The sequence below is a fragment of the Palaemon carinicauda genome, chromosome 36 (genome assembly GCF_036898095.1).
Source record: "Palaemon carinicauda isolate YSFRI2023 chromosome 36, ASM3689809v2, whole genome shotgun sequence".
Taxonomy (NCBI): Eukaryota; Metazoa; Arthropoda; class Malacostraca; order Decapoda; family Palaemonidae; genus Palaemon; species Palaemon carinicauda.
The window spans coordinates 54,407,519-54,428,704 of record NC_090760.1 but is presented as its reverse complement, the minus strand read 5'-3'; the positions used below and the strand labels follow the sequence as shown (position 1 = coordinate 54,428,704).

Genomic DNA, 21,186 nt, shown 5'->3' with positions numbered 1-21,186 from the left:
ACGAATTTCCAGTTATTTGCCTTAAATATGTGAGTTGTTATAATTTTCCTAATTCAAAGGTTAAGAAGCCTATTTCAGGAAATAATAATGGTTATAAGAATACGGGTTCAGGAAAAGTTAAATTTTTGAGGTATTCATATACTCCCCATTAGATGTAAATATATACACACACATTATATATATATATATATATATATATATATATATATATATATATATATATATATATATATATATATATATATATATATATATATATATACATATTTGTATATGCATATATATATATATATATATATATATATATATATATATATATATATATATATATATATATACATATTTGTATATATATATATATATATATATATATATATATATATATATATATATATATATATATATATATATATATATATATATATATATATATATATATATATATATATATATATATATATATATATATATATATATATATATATGCTAAAACTCTCCAAAACCTCCTTAAGAGAGAGAGAACATTTCACTATGTTCCCGTTTCATTTATAAGTTACGTTAGCAATTCAAGCAGCAGTGTGATATAACGTGAATTATGCAAAAAGGAAAGTAATAACATAATGAAGCATAAATATATTATTCAACAATAGCAGAAAGTGTTGAGATTCAAAATTACTGGAGATGGTTATATATACACCCTCTAATCTATATTAATCCCCTGGAGGCTTAAAATCCCAAGGATAATACTGAAGGTGGAGCTGGTGTGGAAGATCGTTGGGGGATATAGGGTTTCTTTTGTGACTTGGTTGGGTAGGACAATAGGGGGGGGGGGGGGCAAAATGAGATCATATAAAGGAAAATTGAATGCATTTGTTACGAGATTGCATTTGCCGTACTGAGGATCTGATTACCTCTCGTTTTTAGGTATGCTTCTGGGTTTATCATATATGAATCTCTTTTGATATGAATGTACTGTTGAATGTTATTTTTTTATTTAATGAATTTTGATAGGGTATCATTACGTAATAGAAGATAACAAAAATTTATTTATGAGTGTGTGTGCCGAATAGAAAATTCCTACGACTATGACATATAGAACACTGATGCAAACGTTCACAAGACATCGTTTTGATGAGTATGAACTAATACAAAGATTTCTTAACGAGGAATCTTGTCATCATTGCCATTATCTCTATACACTACTCGGTTTTGATAGATTTCATCAAATGTAGCACATTAGATACTGATTAATATATATTTTTTTGTCTTACTTTTTTACTGTTACTGGGTAACAATGACTTTTTTTTTAATAAAGATATCTCCTCCGTATTGCCTCTAGACTCTCCTCTCTGGCTCTCTTCTTCCCTTTCAAAATTTAATTACGATGCAATTGTCTTCAACAAAATATCATCTATTCTCTCCCCGTTACCAAAGTACCCAGGACCACTCAGACCTGTCGTTTCATCTCTACGTCATAGTTTTGCATTTTTATCTTTTTCAACTATTCTACCCAACGTTCTTTACACGTTCAATTATCATTTATCTGGGTTCCTTCTCATTGTCTCCTTTATATTCATATAAAGGTGACTCAAATAAACTATTCATAATTATATTTTTCAACTCGAGTTAGTCATGTTCACTTGATTTGGAACTTTAACTTTCTTTGGATTTTTGTGAAGCTTATGAAAACTATGAAATTGTTGAAATCCTGTTGCATAATCAGTCAAAGAAACAATGTTTTTTATTACGTGTTGTTGTAGAAGCTACTTGTCAAGTTAGGAGTCTATCAACTGGAAGTAGGTTATGCTGGGCCAATCTCATGCTGTAAAGGAGAGTTGGTGCTCCATCTATGGGTACACTCCTACCTATGTGTGATGGATATAGTAGAAGAGAGGACTAGTGTGCACAATGGCCGAGGTTCAATGACGACTACAAAGCTTGCAAAAGGACACACGATGTGGAAATTAGGCAGTATATCACAACAGTTGCTATGCAAATGCAACTAAAGTTCAACATCTACAAGACCATTATGCGCATGGATTAGACATTGGCCGTCACTCTGCCAAAAAACGTGGATGGAAAAGAACATTAGAAAGGACGAATAAGACTCATCAACATCTGGCTCTTCAACACTCGATAAGGAGCAATGCCTTTATCTTATCCGAAAGGCTTCCACATAAAAAAACATGGAATTCCATTTGCTGCTGAAGGTGACAAAGTACACTATGTAATCACTTATGTATACACACCCGATAGGATAAATAAGTACAAGCGATCTTGATTTCGTATGAAATTGGACAAAAGTGCGAATCAATTGAGATATCAGCCTAAGGGTAACAGTAAATAATGAGGACAACAAAATTTTCATGTTTGCAAACAAGAAAACTGTCAGTGTAAAGGAGACGAGGGACTTGTATGACAAACTGAGTGCCCTGCCTAGTTCCAGCAGAGACATCAACTTGAAAGAAGCCATTAGGGGCCATGAATTCATTCTGACACCAATTGCTCGTTTTGCTCTAGATAGTGTGCTAAGACAGATCAAAGTTGATCCGTCTCCCAAACAAGCCAGCAACAGCAGAAGCTCAACGGGAAGATCGCAAGTGAGATATGGGATGTGCACCCCACTAGACGTTCTAAGTCGCGAAATAGCCTCGGTAGTTAGAATAGTTATTCTGCGGAAGATGGCATGGCAACCTCATAAAATAGTGACAGTCGTAGATATAAGTGAATGCTTCAATAAAAGACCAAAGGCATATACATTCAGGCTAAATTCAAATTACAATGGCATCTTTCCTGAAAGCTTATGAGAGAGAGGGACAAGTACCTCCTGCCCTTGAAGTTCTGAGGCAACATAAACCGGGAAACCAAGTTCATGCCAGAGTGTGAGGACATCCCAACTTTGACTTGGGGGAGCCTGATTGATATCAGGAAGAATAGTCTACGCCAGTTGTGCTAAGGCCATCTGAAACAAAACATAACAGATGCCCTCCCAGCTCCAAAAGCAATAATTTTCATGGTTAGTTGCCAATGCAAAACGGATTGCTCTACTGTAAGTTGTTCTTACAAATCAAAAAAAACTTTTCTTGCACCAATCATTACCAGTTCATGAGTGAGTGTTAGGATGATCACACAACAAACATGAAACTAATCAAGACGATAATGGTGATGATGTGTAATTTCTTGGTTTGATATTTCAGACAAATGAGGTTTTGGGTGTTTGTAGGCTATTTATTTGGATACTTTTATATTTCTTCGCACTGAAATGGTGGTTTAGCAGTCAAAATCATTATTTTTAGGTTATTAAACACTAAGATATTAACGAAAAACAATTTTACGGTAGCAATTTCTTCAAATCTAGGACAGTAGTACATTAATTGACAGGGCAGGTAATTTTTTTTTTTTTTAGACCACTGAAACAGTAAAAGTTCCATAAATGGATTGTTTTAAAATTCTACCCAAAAAATTTAGAGAAACTGCATAGTGAACCTAACTAAATGTTGAGACATACGAACCCTCTTTCAAACCTTCTGAGACTTTGTCTCTTATGTAATCGTAACAATGGCTTCGTTTTGATGTTATGGTTCTAATGGGTCCTTGATACACAAAATACAATCAGAAAGATAGCTTGAAAAACACCTCTCGCATAGGTCACAAATTTTGCTTTAAGTTTTTAAGTATGTTCCATTGTGTCAACAACTGATCATATCCATGTAATTAACATGCTACTGAAAAAATGAAGAGTATGACAAACCACTAATTATGAAAATTAATACCATCAATGAAATTATCAAAACTTTTATCACTGCAGAATTTTTGATATTATCAAATTAATTGAAATTATTATTACGATTTTATCCTATAGTCGTCATGTTTTTGTAAATGTATTAATTTGGAGAATCTAGGGGCATTTTTTAGCCAATTTTAAATGCAGTCATGGTGAAAATTATTCAAAAGGCGTAGATTATATCCTGATGCATCTTAACCTATTGATTAATAAAAGACAGTTTACCTTGGATGCCGTAAAGGAAACTATTTCTGTGAATAGAGAAGTTCGCCGTATTGCTCAATTTATTAGCAAGAATATTTTAAGGAGAATACGAAATAAATGAACATGTATAATCCTAACGGAATACTTATCAATGAAGTGATGCCAGTAAACAGCATGATTTAAAAAAATATTTCCTTCAAGGTGCTATATACATTTTAATAGCGAAAAAAATAGTATAGTGGTTAATGGCCCCACAGCTTTGATATTCAAGTTTTACAGAATTATGTAAGATTCGCTTTTTAATGCTAAGTATGGGAAATATTTTATGGAAAAGTCAATGGAATAATAATATTTGTTCAAATCGAGGTGGTCTGTGATGTTCGTGAATATATATTCTTTTCTTAATTGTACGAATGTTCTGAAAATTTGTATATATCAAGATTTTGATATGTTCATTTAGATATTATAGCTAAGGCTCATTATTGACAAAGTAAATTTCAATGTAAACCTAAAATGAGGGAGAAGGTTTACAATAAAGTACATTATCTCTCTTATAAGGCTGAAATTTAGACTAACGCTCTGGTCTAGAATTTTTAAAAGTTTTAAACGTTTGGTCAGGATATTTACACAAATGTTACTTCTCGAATAATTTCCCTCCTGAACATTAACCCATTATAGTTAAGATAATCAAATTAAATTATATTTAATTTCTTCTTTTATGTATCAGTCATTAAATTGATTATATAATTCACGTTCACGAGAACCCTTAATTCCTCAACATAGCTTATAATTGAAGACAATACATAGTTCTGGTACAAAAAAAGGAGAGGTTCAGGTCCCACGATGTATCAGAGTTGGTATAGAGTATGTAATTGATTAAAAAGGAGTATATGTATGTCGTTGTGTTGCGACTACTATACCTTACATTTTGTTTTAAAGTTATCAAAGTTTACTTGAATGGTACTCTAAATCTTTCAAGATACTGTCTTTGGACATTCAATGGAACTATTCCTCTTATTAGGATACTCCTTATATTGAAATATGTATAAACTAGGGTAGAATAGATTCGATAAGATACTGTAGGGATAAGGCCATCGACTGTTTGACTTACCTGTCAGACAATAGGTATTTTCATTCCGCTTGTTTTATATGGTTCATTTGTGAACAAAGCCGCACCATGATTGAATTACATAATGAGACTCGTCCAATTGCTAAGGTTGTTCAAATCTTTTCCTTTCCAAGATCATGTCGAATTGTGTTGTGAAATATATCCAAAATGTAGAACTTCCATGTACATAAGCCTAAATGAAATTCCACAACATAAAAGATAGGGATTTTTAGGTAAACAAAGTATTCGAATTGTATTGTACAGAAATGCTAATCTCATACGGACTAGGCCGGTATTTCATCAGTAAGAGAGAGAGAGAGAGAGAGAGAGAGAGAGAGAGAGAGAGAGAGAGAGAGAGAGAGAGAGAGAGAGAGAGAGAGAAGAGAGAGAGAGAGATACAGCACTGATGTCGTCAAAACGTTAAAACACACTGAAAGATAGACTAGCAGAGATGCCGAAACAAGGAAAAACTTTTCTTTAAAAATTTATATTTATTCGAAATACAGCAAAAATCAGATAGACAGACAAATGTATAAATAAGTATTATTTAATTTTCCGGTGACCGTAAAAGTCCAGGTGACGAACGCTGCAGAACGAGCTCTCACACTTCACCAGCTCCTCCTATAAAAGAAAGAGGCTATGAGTACATGAAGTCAATACACAACTGACTTAATTTAATCTTAGATTAGAACTAAGTTTAATTTTTTATAATATAAGATTACATGTATAAGCTTAGGATAGATAAGCTAGAAAGGAAGGTAGGGAAACACATACTCGTGCATCCCGCCTAGTCCATTGCCGTGACCTCTCATCGTAAGTAATTCCCGAGGGCTGAGTATATCCCGGGAGGAAGGAGAACATCCGTGGAGGATGAGCTAAGCTTAGTCTCCCTACAGAGAACCAGGAACAATGGGAGGGGAAAAACCCGAGTTCATTCAGTTAATGAGAAGAAGGGGTAAGCGAACCCCCCTTCAATAGGATAGGCCCCGGCAAAGGACCGCACATGGATGCATAAATATGCTGGAAAATTAATTGCTCTACAACTATATATAATAGTCTTTTAGTTAAGGGCATCTCAATACCATAAGAGTACTAGCTATTATCCACAGCTGCACAATAATCCCTGCCGGCACCGGGCCGGCACGGGTAAGGAGTGACTGTCCACTATAATGTACCTAAGTGTCTCCGACAGCATGGCGGCACACCAGTATGGCCGGGGCCCGACCGGCGCCGGCGGATCTCCATCAGAAAGGAACCCTTCTAAGCCAGCAGTCTAAGTGTCAAGGAGAGAGGGTGACGCTATAGGGTGATGGCAGATCCCCGGCGTGCCGGCAGCTCTGACAGCCGGCAGGCAACCGGCAGTGGCATAGAATACTGACGAGACAATGGTACTGGTAGTTGGTGGGCGCCAGCCAGCCGGCGGCCTTCCCTCCACCCCCGGCGGCAAGTCGGCAGTCATATACACACTCTACATTCAATGAGAATGGTAGGAAGTCGTGGTTACTACCGGCAGGCACCGGGAGGGGGGGCGGCAGTGGAACAGCACTGACAGAGAGTAAGAAAGATAGGAGGTGGAAGGGGGAAGACAGGGATAACTCAGTACTCAAATACTTCTGCCTCCGGAAGAAGTGTTCAAATGAAAGGAGGAGATGAGATCTTTCATCCAGCGGCAAGGAGGCCGGCGGGGGCACGTTGCCGGCAGCGCCTAGGATGCCTGTGGCGGCCCAAGGGAGGGCTGAGGAACACTCAAGAAGGGGAGGTCCTCCTCCGGCAGACCGACCAGCAATGGCAACCCCATAGATCGACTATAGTGGGAAGCGCAGCAGAACGAACAGGCCGAAGAGGGGACTGGGCCGGGCCTACATGTCACCGGCACACAGCGGGGATGCAGGCCGGCGGAAACAGGGGTGTGATGGCAAGACAACACAAAGGGATAGGGGGAGGGGGTGTTGAGAGAGTCCAGAGGAAGGGGGAGTGCAGAAGTGGCCGAAGTCCCCTATTGCGTACCCCAAGGAGGGGGATTCTGATCAGGGCTAGGCTGTCTAGGCCGGAAGAGTACATTCCCCAGCCTAAGATAGGATAGCCCTGAGAAGGTACAGCACTGGTGTCCTGTCCTGAACTAAAATGAAGCAGAATCCCCAATGTCTGCCTAACCTAAGCTAGAAGAACCTGTCTCCCAGGCCAGGAAAGGCAGGGTAAGGGCAAGTCGTTAGTCCACAGGGAGGAGGGGTCGTAACCCAGCCAAGTGTGGACTAGGGGCAGGGCTAAGCCCTCCACATTCGTTCTCCAAGGGACCAGAAGGGGAGTACATTCCCCTAAAAGAGGGATGGAGGCGAACGACTGAAACTGTGAGGTTCTGTCCTCAACTCAAAGCGCACATCTATGGCCAGGAGAAGGGGCAGAAGCGACCTAGCCTAACCTAAACGACAATATAAAGGATAGGGAGGCTAGGGTGTAGCCTAGGCTACCACAAAGGGAGGGGATTACCTAGGTGGGTAACCTAGGGGGGGGGGGATTGAGGAAGTATATAAGAGTCCTAGCATAGATTAGGTGCCAGGGAGACCCCTATAAACTTCCCAGAAGGCAAAAAAATCATGTATGTATTACCTGAATCTTGTATGTATAATGCCTGAATCTTCATTTCACTTATAACACTAGGAACACTAACATATGCAAAAGTAAGCATGAACACTTAGGCATCTTGCCTAGGGGTAGGCCAGTAAACTAGCTAGGATTCAGCTGACATGATCGCCGGAGGCGGATACTAACAGCATAAAACAACTAGTTCCTAGCAATGAAGACTAACTAATATAATCCTTAGTTAACGAACCGGGAACGTTGCTCTGGCTAACTAAATAAAGCATGCTGGGCAAGCAACAGCGTCTCAACATGACGCCTCCGGTGAAGGCACAGCTCCGCCCCTTTCAAGGAAAAGTAATCGTTACTTTACGGCAGGAGCTTATTCAAACAATACAAGAATATGGTACTCAACTTTCCAGAGGAAGGCGAGGCCGAAGAATGAGACATGATGCACAAATTACGCAAAACTGGGAAAAACACAACTGTAAGGAAAGCGCTACAGAAATGAAATGGAGTTGGCGAGGGTGGATGTGACGACGGCCAGTATGGTGGCCATTTGTTTACATCGCTAGGTACCATAACAGTAGCGTAGGAGGAGAGTTTTTAGAACGGCTCCTCCCATAATTGCCACTCTATCCCCTCGGAGCGCAAACGCTAGGTGGGGTGCAGATAGCCATGTTGCGTGTCAATACATACGTCCCCTGTTGATATACGATATCCAAAGGGAAACCTTATGGGTACTCATGCCAGAAGTTAGAATTCTGTGAAACCTTTAGTTTAATTCTCTGGGAATATCTACTGTAGTCAAATATACCCTTAGGAAGCTACTGAAGGAACCTTCCATCAGGACGTCATGGCTATATCACCCAAAAATAGATTTTTCTTTTAAAAAGGTAAGCTGATCACGAAAGGACTTGGTCGCTACCCTAAAGGTCAAAGATTAAAGTACCTGGCTTTCATAAACTACGCATTACAAGGGAAAAATATACCGGAGTTAAAGCTGCATAAAATTTCCTGTTATCAGAATTACTTTTTTTTTTGTTACAAATAATGTTTTTCACCATTTAAACCCTAATGACAGTTTTTGACAGATTGAATGATGTATATCAAAGAGGATGGAATAGTATATGTTTTTTTTTTTTATTAGAATGAGGCTTATGAATAATATATAAGAAAACTACCATTGGTAAAAATGGTAAAAATTAATAATAATAATAATAATAATAATAATAATAATAATAATAATAATAATAATAAAAATGATGATGATGATGATATCGATAATGATGATAATAATACCAATAATGGGTATCGTGAAGATTATGGCTGCATCTGTGGCCTTTATCTTATAATTTAGCTTTTCAATTACTCTGATTTTTTCTTCCATCAGAACTGCATGCCGCCAGTCTTCTTCCTCACAGCTGGTTCCCATTTTTATATGGGGTCGCCGTGGCGGATGAGCCATTTCCCTCTTTTTCTATTTTGCACTTCTGCCTCATCAATTCCCTTCTCCTGAAAGTCTTCTCTCACACAGTCCATCCATCTCTTCCTCGGTCTCCCCCTTCTTCCACATCCTTGAACCTCCATCTCCATAGTATGTCTCCTAACGTGGTCTTCATCTCTCCTCATCAGGTGTCCATACCATCTCAGCCTCCCTTCCTGCACTTTCTTTGATATTTCCACTACCTTTGTCGACCCCCTTATGTAGTCATTTCTTATTGGACCCTCTCTTGTCACCCCAAACATCCACCTAAGCATTATCATTTTTGCCACACCCATCTTCTCCTCTGTCTTCCTCTTGCTTGCTGTTTCCGTTCCATATAGCATTGCTGTTCTTACCACCGTCTTATGAAATTTTCCTTTTAATCTCAGGGGTATTCTTTTGTCACAAAGAACTCCTGAGGATGCTCACCAGTTGTTCTAGCCTGCTGTACCCGATGTTTAACTTCATCTCCCATACCTCCTCCAGCTTTAACAAAGGATCCAAAATATCTAAACTTATCAACTCTTTATCTGTTCTCCCCTAAGCTGAATACTTTCTCTATCATCCCCCTCACTGGTGGTACATATATTTTTTCTTAGATCTATTTATTGTCATTCCTGTCCTTCAGTACTTGCCTCCATCTTTCCTATTTCATTTCCAGATCTTCCCTGCTCTATGCACACAGAAATAATATAATCTGCATACAATATGTTCCATGGTACTGCCTCCCTTTCTTCTTCTATTAAAACGTCCATCACTATATTGAAGATAAATGGGCTCATAGCCGACCCTTGGTGTAATCCTACTCTCATCTCAAAACCCTCCGTCTCCCCAGCACTGCTCCTCACTCTAGTAAATACACTACGGTACATCTTTTGTATCAGTCGAACGTACTTCTCTGGCACCCTCCTCTCCCTTAGACTCCTCCATACCTCTTGTCTTGAGACTCGGTCATAAGCCTTGTCAAGGTCAATGAATGCCACATGCAGGTCTCTTTGCTTTTCTTTGAATTTCACCATTAATTACCCACAGACAAAATACACCATCTATAGTTCCCCTCGCCTTCATTAATCCCATCTGCTCTTCACCTATTTCTACTTCTTCTCTTACTCTGGCATCTATCATCCTTTCCAGTATCTTCAAAGTGTAGGACATCAATTTAATGCCTCTGTAATCCCCACACTCTTGGATATCACCTTTCCCTTTGAAGATTGGGATCAATATACTCCCACACCACTCATTTGGTATCTTTTCCTGCTCAAAAATCTTTATCATGAGATTGTACACTATATCCACTCCTTCATCTCCTAATGCTTTCCATGCCTTCATAGGAAACATGTCTGGTCCAGTTGCCTTCCCATTTTTCATTTTCCTCAGTGCATTTATTACCTATTTCCTGGAGAACCTTATTACCATGCCAAAGTTCACCTGCCCATCCTCTCTTAATAATCTATTATTGTCTTCATTTAATAGCTGTTCAAAATATTCTTTCCATCTCTTTACAATGTCTTCCTCTTTTCTAAGTACTACACAATCTTGATCTTTTATTTGTTTGATGTGTGTAATATCTTTGGTGCTCTTATTTCTAGTCTTTGATAGTTTGATCATCTTGTTTAATCCTTCCTTTGTCCCCAGCTCCTCATATACATCATTTTATGCCTTTGCTTTAGCTCGGGCTACTACCTTCTTCACCTCCTTCTTTTTCTCTCTGAACCTCTCTCTGTCTTCCCTTGACTGTGACTCTTCCCAACTCTTTTTTGCTTCCTTCTTATCTTTTATAACTTTCTCAATTTCTTCACTCCACCACCAACTATCCTTTTCTTCTCATATGATGCCAGATGTCTCTCCTAGCAGCTCCTTTCCGTGCCTTCTCATTACTGCTGCATTTCGTGACCACCATTCTAGAACATCTTCAATTCCTATATCAGTATCCTCCAAAACCCTCCTCTTCAACTCTCTCATCTTATCTCCTTCCCTCACTGGTTTGTACCATTTAATTCGTTATCCCTGTAACTTTAGCTTTTCGTTCCATTTTTAGACCTAAGTCCATACATAGCAGTCTGTGTCGGGGAGGTACATGGTCACCTGGGATAACCTTGTAGTTCTTGACCTCCACCAGCTTTATCGTTTTATGCAGGAAGTAGTCAATCTGGGAACATCCTCCTGTAATCCTATAGGTTATTAGGTGTTCCCTTTTTTTTCCTAAAGAATGTGTTTATTATTGCCATGTGAAAGGATACAGCAAAGAACACTACACTCTCTCCTTCTGGGCTTCTCTCCCAATTCCATAGCCCCCATGTCCCCGACCAATTACCTCATTCCCACTTCCAATATGTCCATTCAAATCTGCCCCCATCCATGTCTCTCCAGAAATTTCCTTCTCATCTTCTGTGCAACCAACTTGTGGTGCATATGCACTTATAATATTCAGAATCTCTCCTCCACAACATATCTTCAATATGATGATACGGTTATTCGTTCTATGCACCTCTACCACCGCATTTTTCAGCTCACCAGACAAAACTATGAAAACTCCATTGCTACCTTGTTTATTTGCTTCATTATGCCATAGCTTATAGCCATCACCCATCTCTTTAGCTTTATTTCCCTTCCATCGTGTTTCCTGCACACACATAACATCTATTTTCTTTTCCCTCATCCAGTCAGCCACTTCTCTACCTCTCCCAGTCATGGTCCCAACATTAAGCTGACATATTCTGAATCCAAAGTGAACTCGCTTCTTTAGGTGCACCCGGTCCTTATGCAGTAGCCCTCGCCTTATCACAGAGTTAGGGTGATGTCTCTTTGCGTCGTTTACGGAGTACGCCCTAATATTACCTCTTTCCCTATTTCGGCTCATTCCATTTAAGGTTTTGGCACAGGTTTTTACTGCCGGATGTCCTCCCTGACACTAACCCTCCTTATTTTTCCGGGCTTGGAACCGGCACTCATTGATAGCTAGATTAACTGCATGTCGCCAGTAAATGTGCCATAATGGTCATTGGTAGGGGTTAGAGCAAAGGTTCTATCAAGCAGGTCACCGAGAGCTGATTGTTCCCCGTGAGCGGAGGCCTTACTAAGTTTGGGATGGAGCTGCTCCCCCATTGGATGAGGTGTTTGTCGGACATGCTGAGGAATATTTGGTATAGTTGATATAAAAGAGAGAGAGAGAGAGAGAGAGAGAGAGAGAGAGAGAGAGAGAGAGAGAGAGAGAGAGAGAGAGAGAGAGAGAGAGAGAGAGAGAGATCCTATTCAGCATAACATCTGTCATCTGAAAGTGAAAAAGTAATTAACTTACTGTTATACTCCCCTTCCCATATACCATCGTTATTCCTTTTGAGATATGACATAATTTCGTAATTCCATATTTCTACCTTTTGTCCTGTGGCTTTTCAACAAATTAAACAAAACTAAGAGATTAAATGTTACCATCCGAGAATGTCTGTCTACTTATGTTGTGTGAAAGTGGTAAAAGACATTTCTTCCTCTATCACTCTTCAAAAATGCAGAATTATGTAGATTTTCTGATGTGTTGAAAATATCTTTAATTTTTATTTTTTTTCATCTCATAGTCACAATCATCTCCTACGCCTATTGTCACAAATGGCCTCTGTTAGATTTCGATAGTTATCTCTATATTGAGCTTTCAAATGAATACTTCTCCATTCATCATCTCCTGCATCACGCTTCATAGTCTTTCATAGTATTTCTATGGTTACTCAAAGAATATTCCTATTTCAATCTTTTAATAATTTTAATGTATTTGTTATCCATCTATCAAATGATATAAAACGAAATTCCTATAACTCACTGACCTTCCATTTATGATGTAATTCACATTTCATTATATACAAAATAGGTCAGAACAAAATATATGGATTTAATACTTTATCTCTTTGATCTATAAGGTAGAAAAACTATCACTCTATACTTTTATTATTTATTTTTAATAATCAACGGTGACTAGTCAAAGTAGGATGGAAGACTAGGTTTAACAACAAACCAACTTATATCTACTTAAGAGTCAGGAGGATCAAACAAAACGATATTTGCAAAAAAATGACTCACAATGTTTTATCGTAGGAATGAAAATTTCTTGAACAATACATATATAATGCAATCTGTTTGATTTTGAATAATTCAATTTATTGTGAAAGACTACAGTATAACAAACGAATGTATGATTTTTTTTTTTTTTTGTCATAACCTCATTGGCATTATTTAACCATATATTTTTGAAATTCTGATAAAACTTTTCTATTGGCAGCAAAACTTATATGATAATTGTCATCATCATTATCAATATAAATAACTTATTGCTCATAATTACTATCATAGATTTAACTGCATCTTTTTTCTCTTTTAACTTTTAATCAACATTTGAACGGTATTTTCGTGATCAGAACATATATTAACGTACATGTATTAACACACACAAAAACATAAAAATACACACACACGTACACTAACATATATATATATATATATATATATATATATATATATATATATATATATATATATATATATATATATATATATATATATATATATATATATATATATATATATATATATATATATATATATATATATATATATATATATATATATATATATATATATATATATATATATATATATATATATATATATATATACATATATATGTATATATATATATATATATATATATATATATATATATATATATATATATATACATATATATATATATATATATATATATATATATACATATATATACATATACCTATATATATATATATATATATATATATATATATATATATATATATATATATATATATATATATATATATATGTATATATATATATATATATATACATATACATATATATATATATAAATATATATATATGTATATAAATAAATATATATATATATATATATATATATATATATATATATATATATATATATATACATATACATATACATATATATATATATAAATATAAATATATATATATATTTATATATATATATATATATATATATATATATATATATATATATATATATATATACATATATATACATATACCTATATATATATATATATATATATATATATATATATATATATATATGTATATATATATATATATATATATATATATATATATATATATATATATATATATATAAATCTATATATATATATATATATGTATATAAATAAATATATATATATATTTATATATATATATATATATATATATATATATATATATATATATATATATATATATATATATAATATATAAATATATATTTATATATATATATATATATATATATATATATATATATATATATATATATATATATATATATATATATATATATATATATATATATATATATATATATATATATATATATATATATATATATATATATATATATGCACTTGGTATGATTAAGAACATTTCCTGATACTATTCCTTACATTAAAATATGAATAAATTAGATTACTAAAGGTAAGAAATATTGATGGTAGCAATATAGAGTGGATAAGATACTCAATAGATAAGGCTATCGAGACTTTGACTTACCAGTGGGTCTATGGGTATATCCATTCCGCTTCCTTTATATGGTTCATTCGTGGACGAGGCTACACCATAGTTGGATTACGTACTGAAAATCATCCCAATACCATGGTGGTTCAAATTACACACAAGAACAAATGCATGACGCCCATTGCATTTTAAGGAGTATGATCCTTTTTATTCCTGATATTAATCAAAAGGTTAGCCTTTTGTAAAACAAAGGATTAATAAAATTTTGAAATATATAAGATAGGGATTTTTAGATAAACAAAGGTTTCTGATTATATATACTGATGCACATGCCAATGCCATCCGGACAAGGCCCATATTTAATTAGTAGGAGAGAGAGAGAGAGAGAGAGAGAGAGAGAGAGAGAGAGAGAGAGAGAGAGAGAGAGAGAGATCATTGTAATGTAGGAACACCTTCAAACTAGCAAAGAGAACCTGTAGTGTGATTTTTTTTTTCTTAAAATATCAGTATTTTATCCGGATAAAAAATTGATAGCCAGATAGACTGATACGTATGAATTATTCAATTTGTTTTTTCCCAAGGATAACCTGATCACGACATGACTAGGTCATTACCTTAAAGGTCAAAGGACTAAAGAACCAAGTTTTCATAGCCTATGCATTACAAAGGGGAAAAATACCATTGTTCAGAGCTGCATAAACTTTTTTTTTTGTCATCCAAATTACCATTTTGTTTGACGAATCACATGTTTCTAACATTTGAAACTAAAATCATAGTGACCCATTTAGACTGATGTTCTTATCGCTGAATGTTCTGATTGGGAGAAAAAATAACCTTATCAAATTAGACTGAATTAATATATAATAAATTCTCCGGTCGGAATTTTGAATAGCAATATTCTGTTATGAACAACAGAAAAATGAAATAATCACCGGTATTCTTAAAACATTATTATGGCAGAAATGATACTACTACTACTACTACTACTACTACTACTACTACTAATAATAATAATAATAATTAAAGTAATGAGTGTTAATACTTTGGATATAATTGGCATATAAGAGAGATCCATAGAGCTCTCCAAAAGCGAAGTAAGAATATGAAATGATTACTCTGAAAGAATATTTATTTTATTAACCCCCTTCTCTCTCTCTCTCTCTCTCTCTCTCTCTCTCTCTCTCTCTCTCTCTCTCTCTCTCTCTCTCTCTCTCTCTCTCTCTCTCTCTCTCTCTCATGCCAAACACCTTATTAACCAGACATTAAAACGAGAAAAAATTCCAGATGTTTAGGAAGCAAGATAAGAATGTCTTATTGGTTCTTCCTTTCCAAGGAAAGTTAATCACATGTTTTTTTGAGCAATTCTTATGATGTATGGGATATTTTCTTTTTTAGATATTGTGATAACTTGTGCTTTTATAATGAAAATCCCATCACTTTATGCGTTATACTATTTTTTCCCCATCCTTAGGGTTAACTAATTAATCTTGCAATAACTTCTACTACTTCTATAGTATTCTGCCCTATGGCAGGTTCTTTCATAATTCTCAATCCATGTCCATGATGTTACAAGTAATAATGATTTTATCATATAAATTAATAAGGGATATATATGCATACATTTCTTGGTAGTATTAAGTTAAATTTCCAGGTCCATTTCATTTTCATTTTCACATTAAGTAATAAATTTCCAAACGTTTGGAAACAGTCTTTGTGCACATCCTTAAAAAGTAAGCGAACTAACGAAAGATGTTGTGGATGTTGAATGAAATAAAAAGGTTTGTTTGCTAGATTTTATTTATCAACTTCAGTATTCACCATTGAATGTTAGTTACAGCCATTGCTGCTCTACTAAAGAGGATCTATTCATATGCAGATTAAGAGGTGAAGAATCAATAAGCTGTGACGGAATAGCAAAACGAAGTCTAGTTGGACAGCGATAGCAGATACAAAGAGAGAGAGAGAGAGAGAGAGAGAGAGAGAGAGAGAGAGAGAGAGAGAGAGAGAGAGAGAGAGAGAGAGAGAGAGAGAGATAATGTTAGAAATTAAATATGTTAGCTCATACTTACTTTATCATAAAAGTAAAGATATGTAATTGACTTACTTTTCTCTCCTTTCTCTGTGCGACCATCATTATTCTTTTATGACGGCCGAGAGAAGGTTGTGACTCAAAGACAGGATAAAAGCAACTGACTGAGTTTATTATAGATCACTCTCCTTTATATACAAAAACTCGAGGCAACAGGAACTTTCATGTTCAAAATCAACACCATTACCATTGAGAAAAACAGACATGTTTTTTTCAGGTTCTTTTTAGTGCGAACTAAAAAGATCGTGTGACACACGGTTGGTACATGGCTCCCCCTCTGAACATGACATACTGTACATGATAAATAGGGTGCCCTGAATCTAGAGTAGTAGTAGCAAAAACTGCGCCAATTAGCGGCATTGAGTGGCTGTAGAATTCGTTGGTTGGGGTGCGAGCGAGTGGTGGATGATGGGTGGCTTTGTTACCGCTCCGACTCGTCACGGGGTAGGCGTGTGTACTACGGCATTCATAGGCGTGTGTGTCCTACGGCATTCATAGGCCTACGACATTCATAGGCGTTTGTGTCCTACGGCATTCATAGGCGTGTGTGTCCTACTGCATTTCTATGGTATTCGTAGGCCTACGGCATTCATAGGCGTGCGTGTCCTACGGCATTCACGTCGGCTTCGGTTAAAGTTGAATAGGTGTCCTCTTCGTCAGGAGTGGAGGCGTTAATGGAGGTTTTGGAGGTCATGAAGTGGCTGTCCATAAGGGCGTCGGCTTTGGTCATCAAGTCCTTCATGGGTAAACTATCGACATCGGGTATGGCAGCGCGTACAGGTTCCGGTAAACGGCTTACTCCAAGGGCATGAAGTAGGTTCACCTTTTGAGGAGAGCCGTCTGCAGCAGGTTGCAGGCGAGTGATACTGGTCATTTTCCCAAGGGTAAGCAAAGCCCTTTGTTCCCCCAACGGTTGTTGAGAGAGCTGAAAAAAAGCTTTGCTATACGGGCGGCTGGCGTCGGCTAGTGCTGCTGCAAAAGGTATGCGTTGATAGCGTCATAGTAAAGGTGAGAGGCGGGGGGTCGGAGGTGGGGGGGGGGGGGGGGGAGGTGGGAGGAGTGAGTCACTCCGGGGTCACCAATATGACGGCCGAGAGAAGGTTTTGACTCAAAGACAGGATAAAAACATCTGAGTGAGTTTATTATAGGACACTCTCCTTTATATATAAAAGCTCAAAGCAACAGAAAGGTTCATGTTCAAAATCAACACCGTTACCATTGAGAAAAACATATATGTTTTTTCAGGTTCTTTTTAGTGCGAGGGTAGAGCGAAGATACAAGGACAAAATGAACTATGTACAATCGTGTGACACACGGTTGGTACACTTTTTACGATATAACATAGTTTCTTAATATGATATTTCTTATATCCCATACGCCTTTTGGTATTTTAACTCTGTAAACGAAACTTGGAGATTAAAATATAATTCTTACCCTATCACTCTTCATTAAAGCAGGATTTTATAGATTCTCCAATATAGTCAATTACTTTATTTATTTGTTCACAAATTATTCATATTTCATCCTATAATAATTATTATATATTTTCTGTGCATAGACTAATTTATGCATCGATTTACATTTCAATTTATACGAAATGTCTCAGGTCAAAAGCTATAAAATTTAGAATGGATCCTTCTTATCATTAAATATGAAAATGTAAATATTGCGATCTGTATTTTATGGATATGATTTGGCATACTTAAATGTTTTTGCAAAAATCTTAGTAATATGCGAATGTATAAATTTCGTCATCGTAACGTCATTCGTATTATTCCACTAGTATGGAATCAAAATTATGACAAAATCTATTACATTTACAGCTTGAATTATATAATCATTATCATATTAATCATCATGAATATCATCAACCTATTGTTCAGGATCAATATTGTTATTAACATCATCCTCTCATACGCCTATTGACGCAAAGGACCTCGATTAAATATCCCTAGTCGCCTCTATTTACAATATTTCTCCATTCCTAATATCCTACTTCACGCTTCATAGTCCTCAGCCATGTAAGCCTGTGTCTTCCAACTCTTCCAGTGGATTGTGGAGCCAAATTGAAATTTTGGTGAACTAATCTCTTTCGGGAGAGTGAGAAGAGCATGCCCAAACCATCTCCATCTAACCACCCACCAAGATCTCATCCACATATGGACTTTGAGTAATTTCTCTTTCAGTTTCCTCTCTATTCCTGTCCTGTCATTTAACTCCCAATATCTTTCTGAGGGCTTTGCTCTCAAGTTTACAAAATGGTTACTGTTTCATTGACATACCCTGCCCATACAGTAATAAAGATCTCGCTAAACTGATATATAGACGGATATACATAAATAACTGATCTAATTAAGAAAATTTGATTGTCATTATAAGCTCAAATGGTTGTTGAATAAAGTTTAAATGGTAAGTTTTTAGTTATAGCTATGATATGGACTTTAAACTAACCAATAATACTAGCTATAAGTAAGTATTTACTCATATAAAATTTTTAATCATAATTTGAGCTCATTATACCAGTAAAATGTTCTTAATGATTTTAGTCATTAATATATATATATATATATATATATATATATATATATATATATATATATATATATATATATATATATATATATATATATATATATATATTTCATTCTGAAGAGTCATTGGCAATAAACTCCTAAATCAAGCCATAATCAGAGTAAATCGTCCAAAAACAAGGTTCCCAACATTACCAATTTAGGAAGAGGAATCCAGTCACTAGTCCGGAGAAAAAACCTGATTTGTGCAGTCATTAATCTCCCAAGATCCCTATCGATCGAATGAGACCTTAAATATTAACTGGTTTTCTCCTAGCTTCCAGACTCCCTTTTTTTCTTTCTGCTCTTCAGGGCAAGAAATTTTCAGCGATGAAGAGAAGTTGTATTTTTCTACCATGTCGGTGTGTCTTTGTGTCTGTATTTGTATTAGCAGTATATTTCAATTTGATGAAACTTTGACACTCTAAAGATAGTTTGCTACTTTTACCATAAAATTAATCATTGGTAAATTGTATTGATAATCAGTTGTAAGGACATCTATTTTACTTGAGGTTTATGGAGGTGTAGACACAAATGGTATTTTTCCTTTGTTTTTTTTATAAAATCAGAAATTTTTTTAGCTCCAAAGTTATTTGTTGTTTTATCCAAGTTAGCAAGAGGAGGAGCTTTTAGTACTTGTTGGAGAATTGGTAATGTTACTCCTATACGTAAATGTCTTTGTGGTACTTCAAGTCCATCTGATTACCGCCCATTTTCCATAACTCCCATATCATTTATAGTTTTTGAATGCCTTCTGGCAAAACGTCTTAATAGGTTAGCTGAAGGTAATCATCTTTTCCTTAGTTTACAATTTGGTTTTCGTAAAGGCCTTGAAGCATGTAATGACCTTACAATCTCCAATGCTGTACAGAAATCCCTTGATTGTGGTCAGGAAGTTCATATGATTGGCCTTAATTTTAGTGCTGCCTTTGACCGTGTTAATCATGAGCCCCTTGTTCTCAAACTCAAACAGTTGGGAGTGGGTGGGTCGTTTCTTAGCATTATTAATGCTTTTTTAAGTAAAAGATATCAAAGAGTTGTTGTTGATGGCCACCATAGTGAGTATAGGAATGTGATATCCTGTGTTCCACAGGGTAGTGTCCTTGGCCCATTACTTTTCATACTATATACACATGACAGGTGGTTTGGCCTAGAAAACAAGCTTGTTGCATATGCAGATGATGCTACTCTCTTTGCATCAATTCCATCCCCTGAAGGTAGATCTGGGGTTGCTGAATCCCTTAATAGAGATCTACTATGAGATTCAGGGCCTCTGTAACACGGTTTTTTGGACTTTGCTCCTTATCAATGCATCGGATGTAGCTGAAAGTTGACATATGTATATTTTACAACCACACACAAATTTTGTCAGCATTATCAATAACCTAAACCCGATAGTTTTAATTTTTGTAGAGTAAAAATGATCTAGCTGACGCCATGGCCAGTGATAACGAGCCAAGAGTCGAAAACATTCATTACGTAAGCAATGTAAACACCATTTGACAAAATTTTGCCCCGCCCATCCACCAGACACCCATTCACCTTGTTCCATCGGCTCTGAAACCCATAACAGTCAAGAATGGCTAACAGGATTTCGAATTGCCCCCGTGGTTGCAAAACTGCATTTATCTTACGATTTGCAACTTTATACAGTCAAGAGAAAGCTCGTGGCCATATTTACTATAGCCTGAATAGGTAATTATTCAGTCTCTAGTTTAAATCCAATGTTTATGGTCTGATTTGTATTTAACGTAACATGGTTATAATACTTGTAATGTCATTCAGGCTTTTGAACATTTC

General features: G+C 35.8%; 3 protein-coding genes across 3 annotated transcripts; all 3 read right to left on the bottom strand.

Annotated features, from left to right (window-relative positions):
- Positions 1-9,110: 9,110 nt before the first annotated feature.
- Positions 9,111-9,503, bottom strand: LOC137628635 (uncharacterized). Its single transcript, XM_068359789.1, has one exon. It carries the CDS (start codon positions 9,501-9,503, stop codon positions 9,111-9,113), a length of 393 nt encoding a protein of 130 aa, XP_068215890.1.
- Positions 9,504-10,128: 625 nt separating this feature from the next.
- On the bottom strand, positions 10,129-10,527 carry LOC137628634 (uncharacterized). Its single transcript, XM_068359788.1, has one exon. It carries the CDS (start codon positions 10,525-10,527, stop codon positions 10,129-10,131), a length of 399 nt encoding a protein of 132 aa, XP_068215889.1.
- Positions 10,528-11,410: 883 nt separating this feature from the next.
- On the bottom strand, positions 11,411-12,019 carry LOC137628633 (uncharacterized). Its single transcript, XM_068359786.1, has one exon. It carries the CDS (start codon positions 12,017-12,019, stop codon positions 11,411-11,413), a length of 609 nt encoding a protein of 202 aa, XP_068215887.1.
- Between the last annotated feature and the right edge of the window lie 9,167 nt (positions 12,020-21,186).

What these genes read in the sequence shown, in the direction of transcription:
- LOC137628635 (XM_068359789.1), bottom strand. Translation starts at nt 9,503, where the DNA reads ATGCTATATGGAACGGAAACAGCAAGCAAGAGGAAGACAGAGGAGAAG.
- LOC137628634 (XM_068359788.1), bottom strand. Translation starts at nt 10,527, where the DNA reads ATGAAAAATGGGAAGGCAACTGGACCAGACATGTTTCCTATGAAGGCA.
- LOC137628633 (XM_068359786.1), bottom strand. Translation starts at nt 12,019, where the DNA reads ATGAGCCGAAATAGGGAAAGAGGTAATATTAGGGCGTACTCCGTAAAC.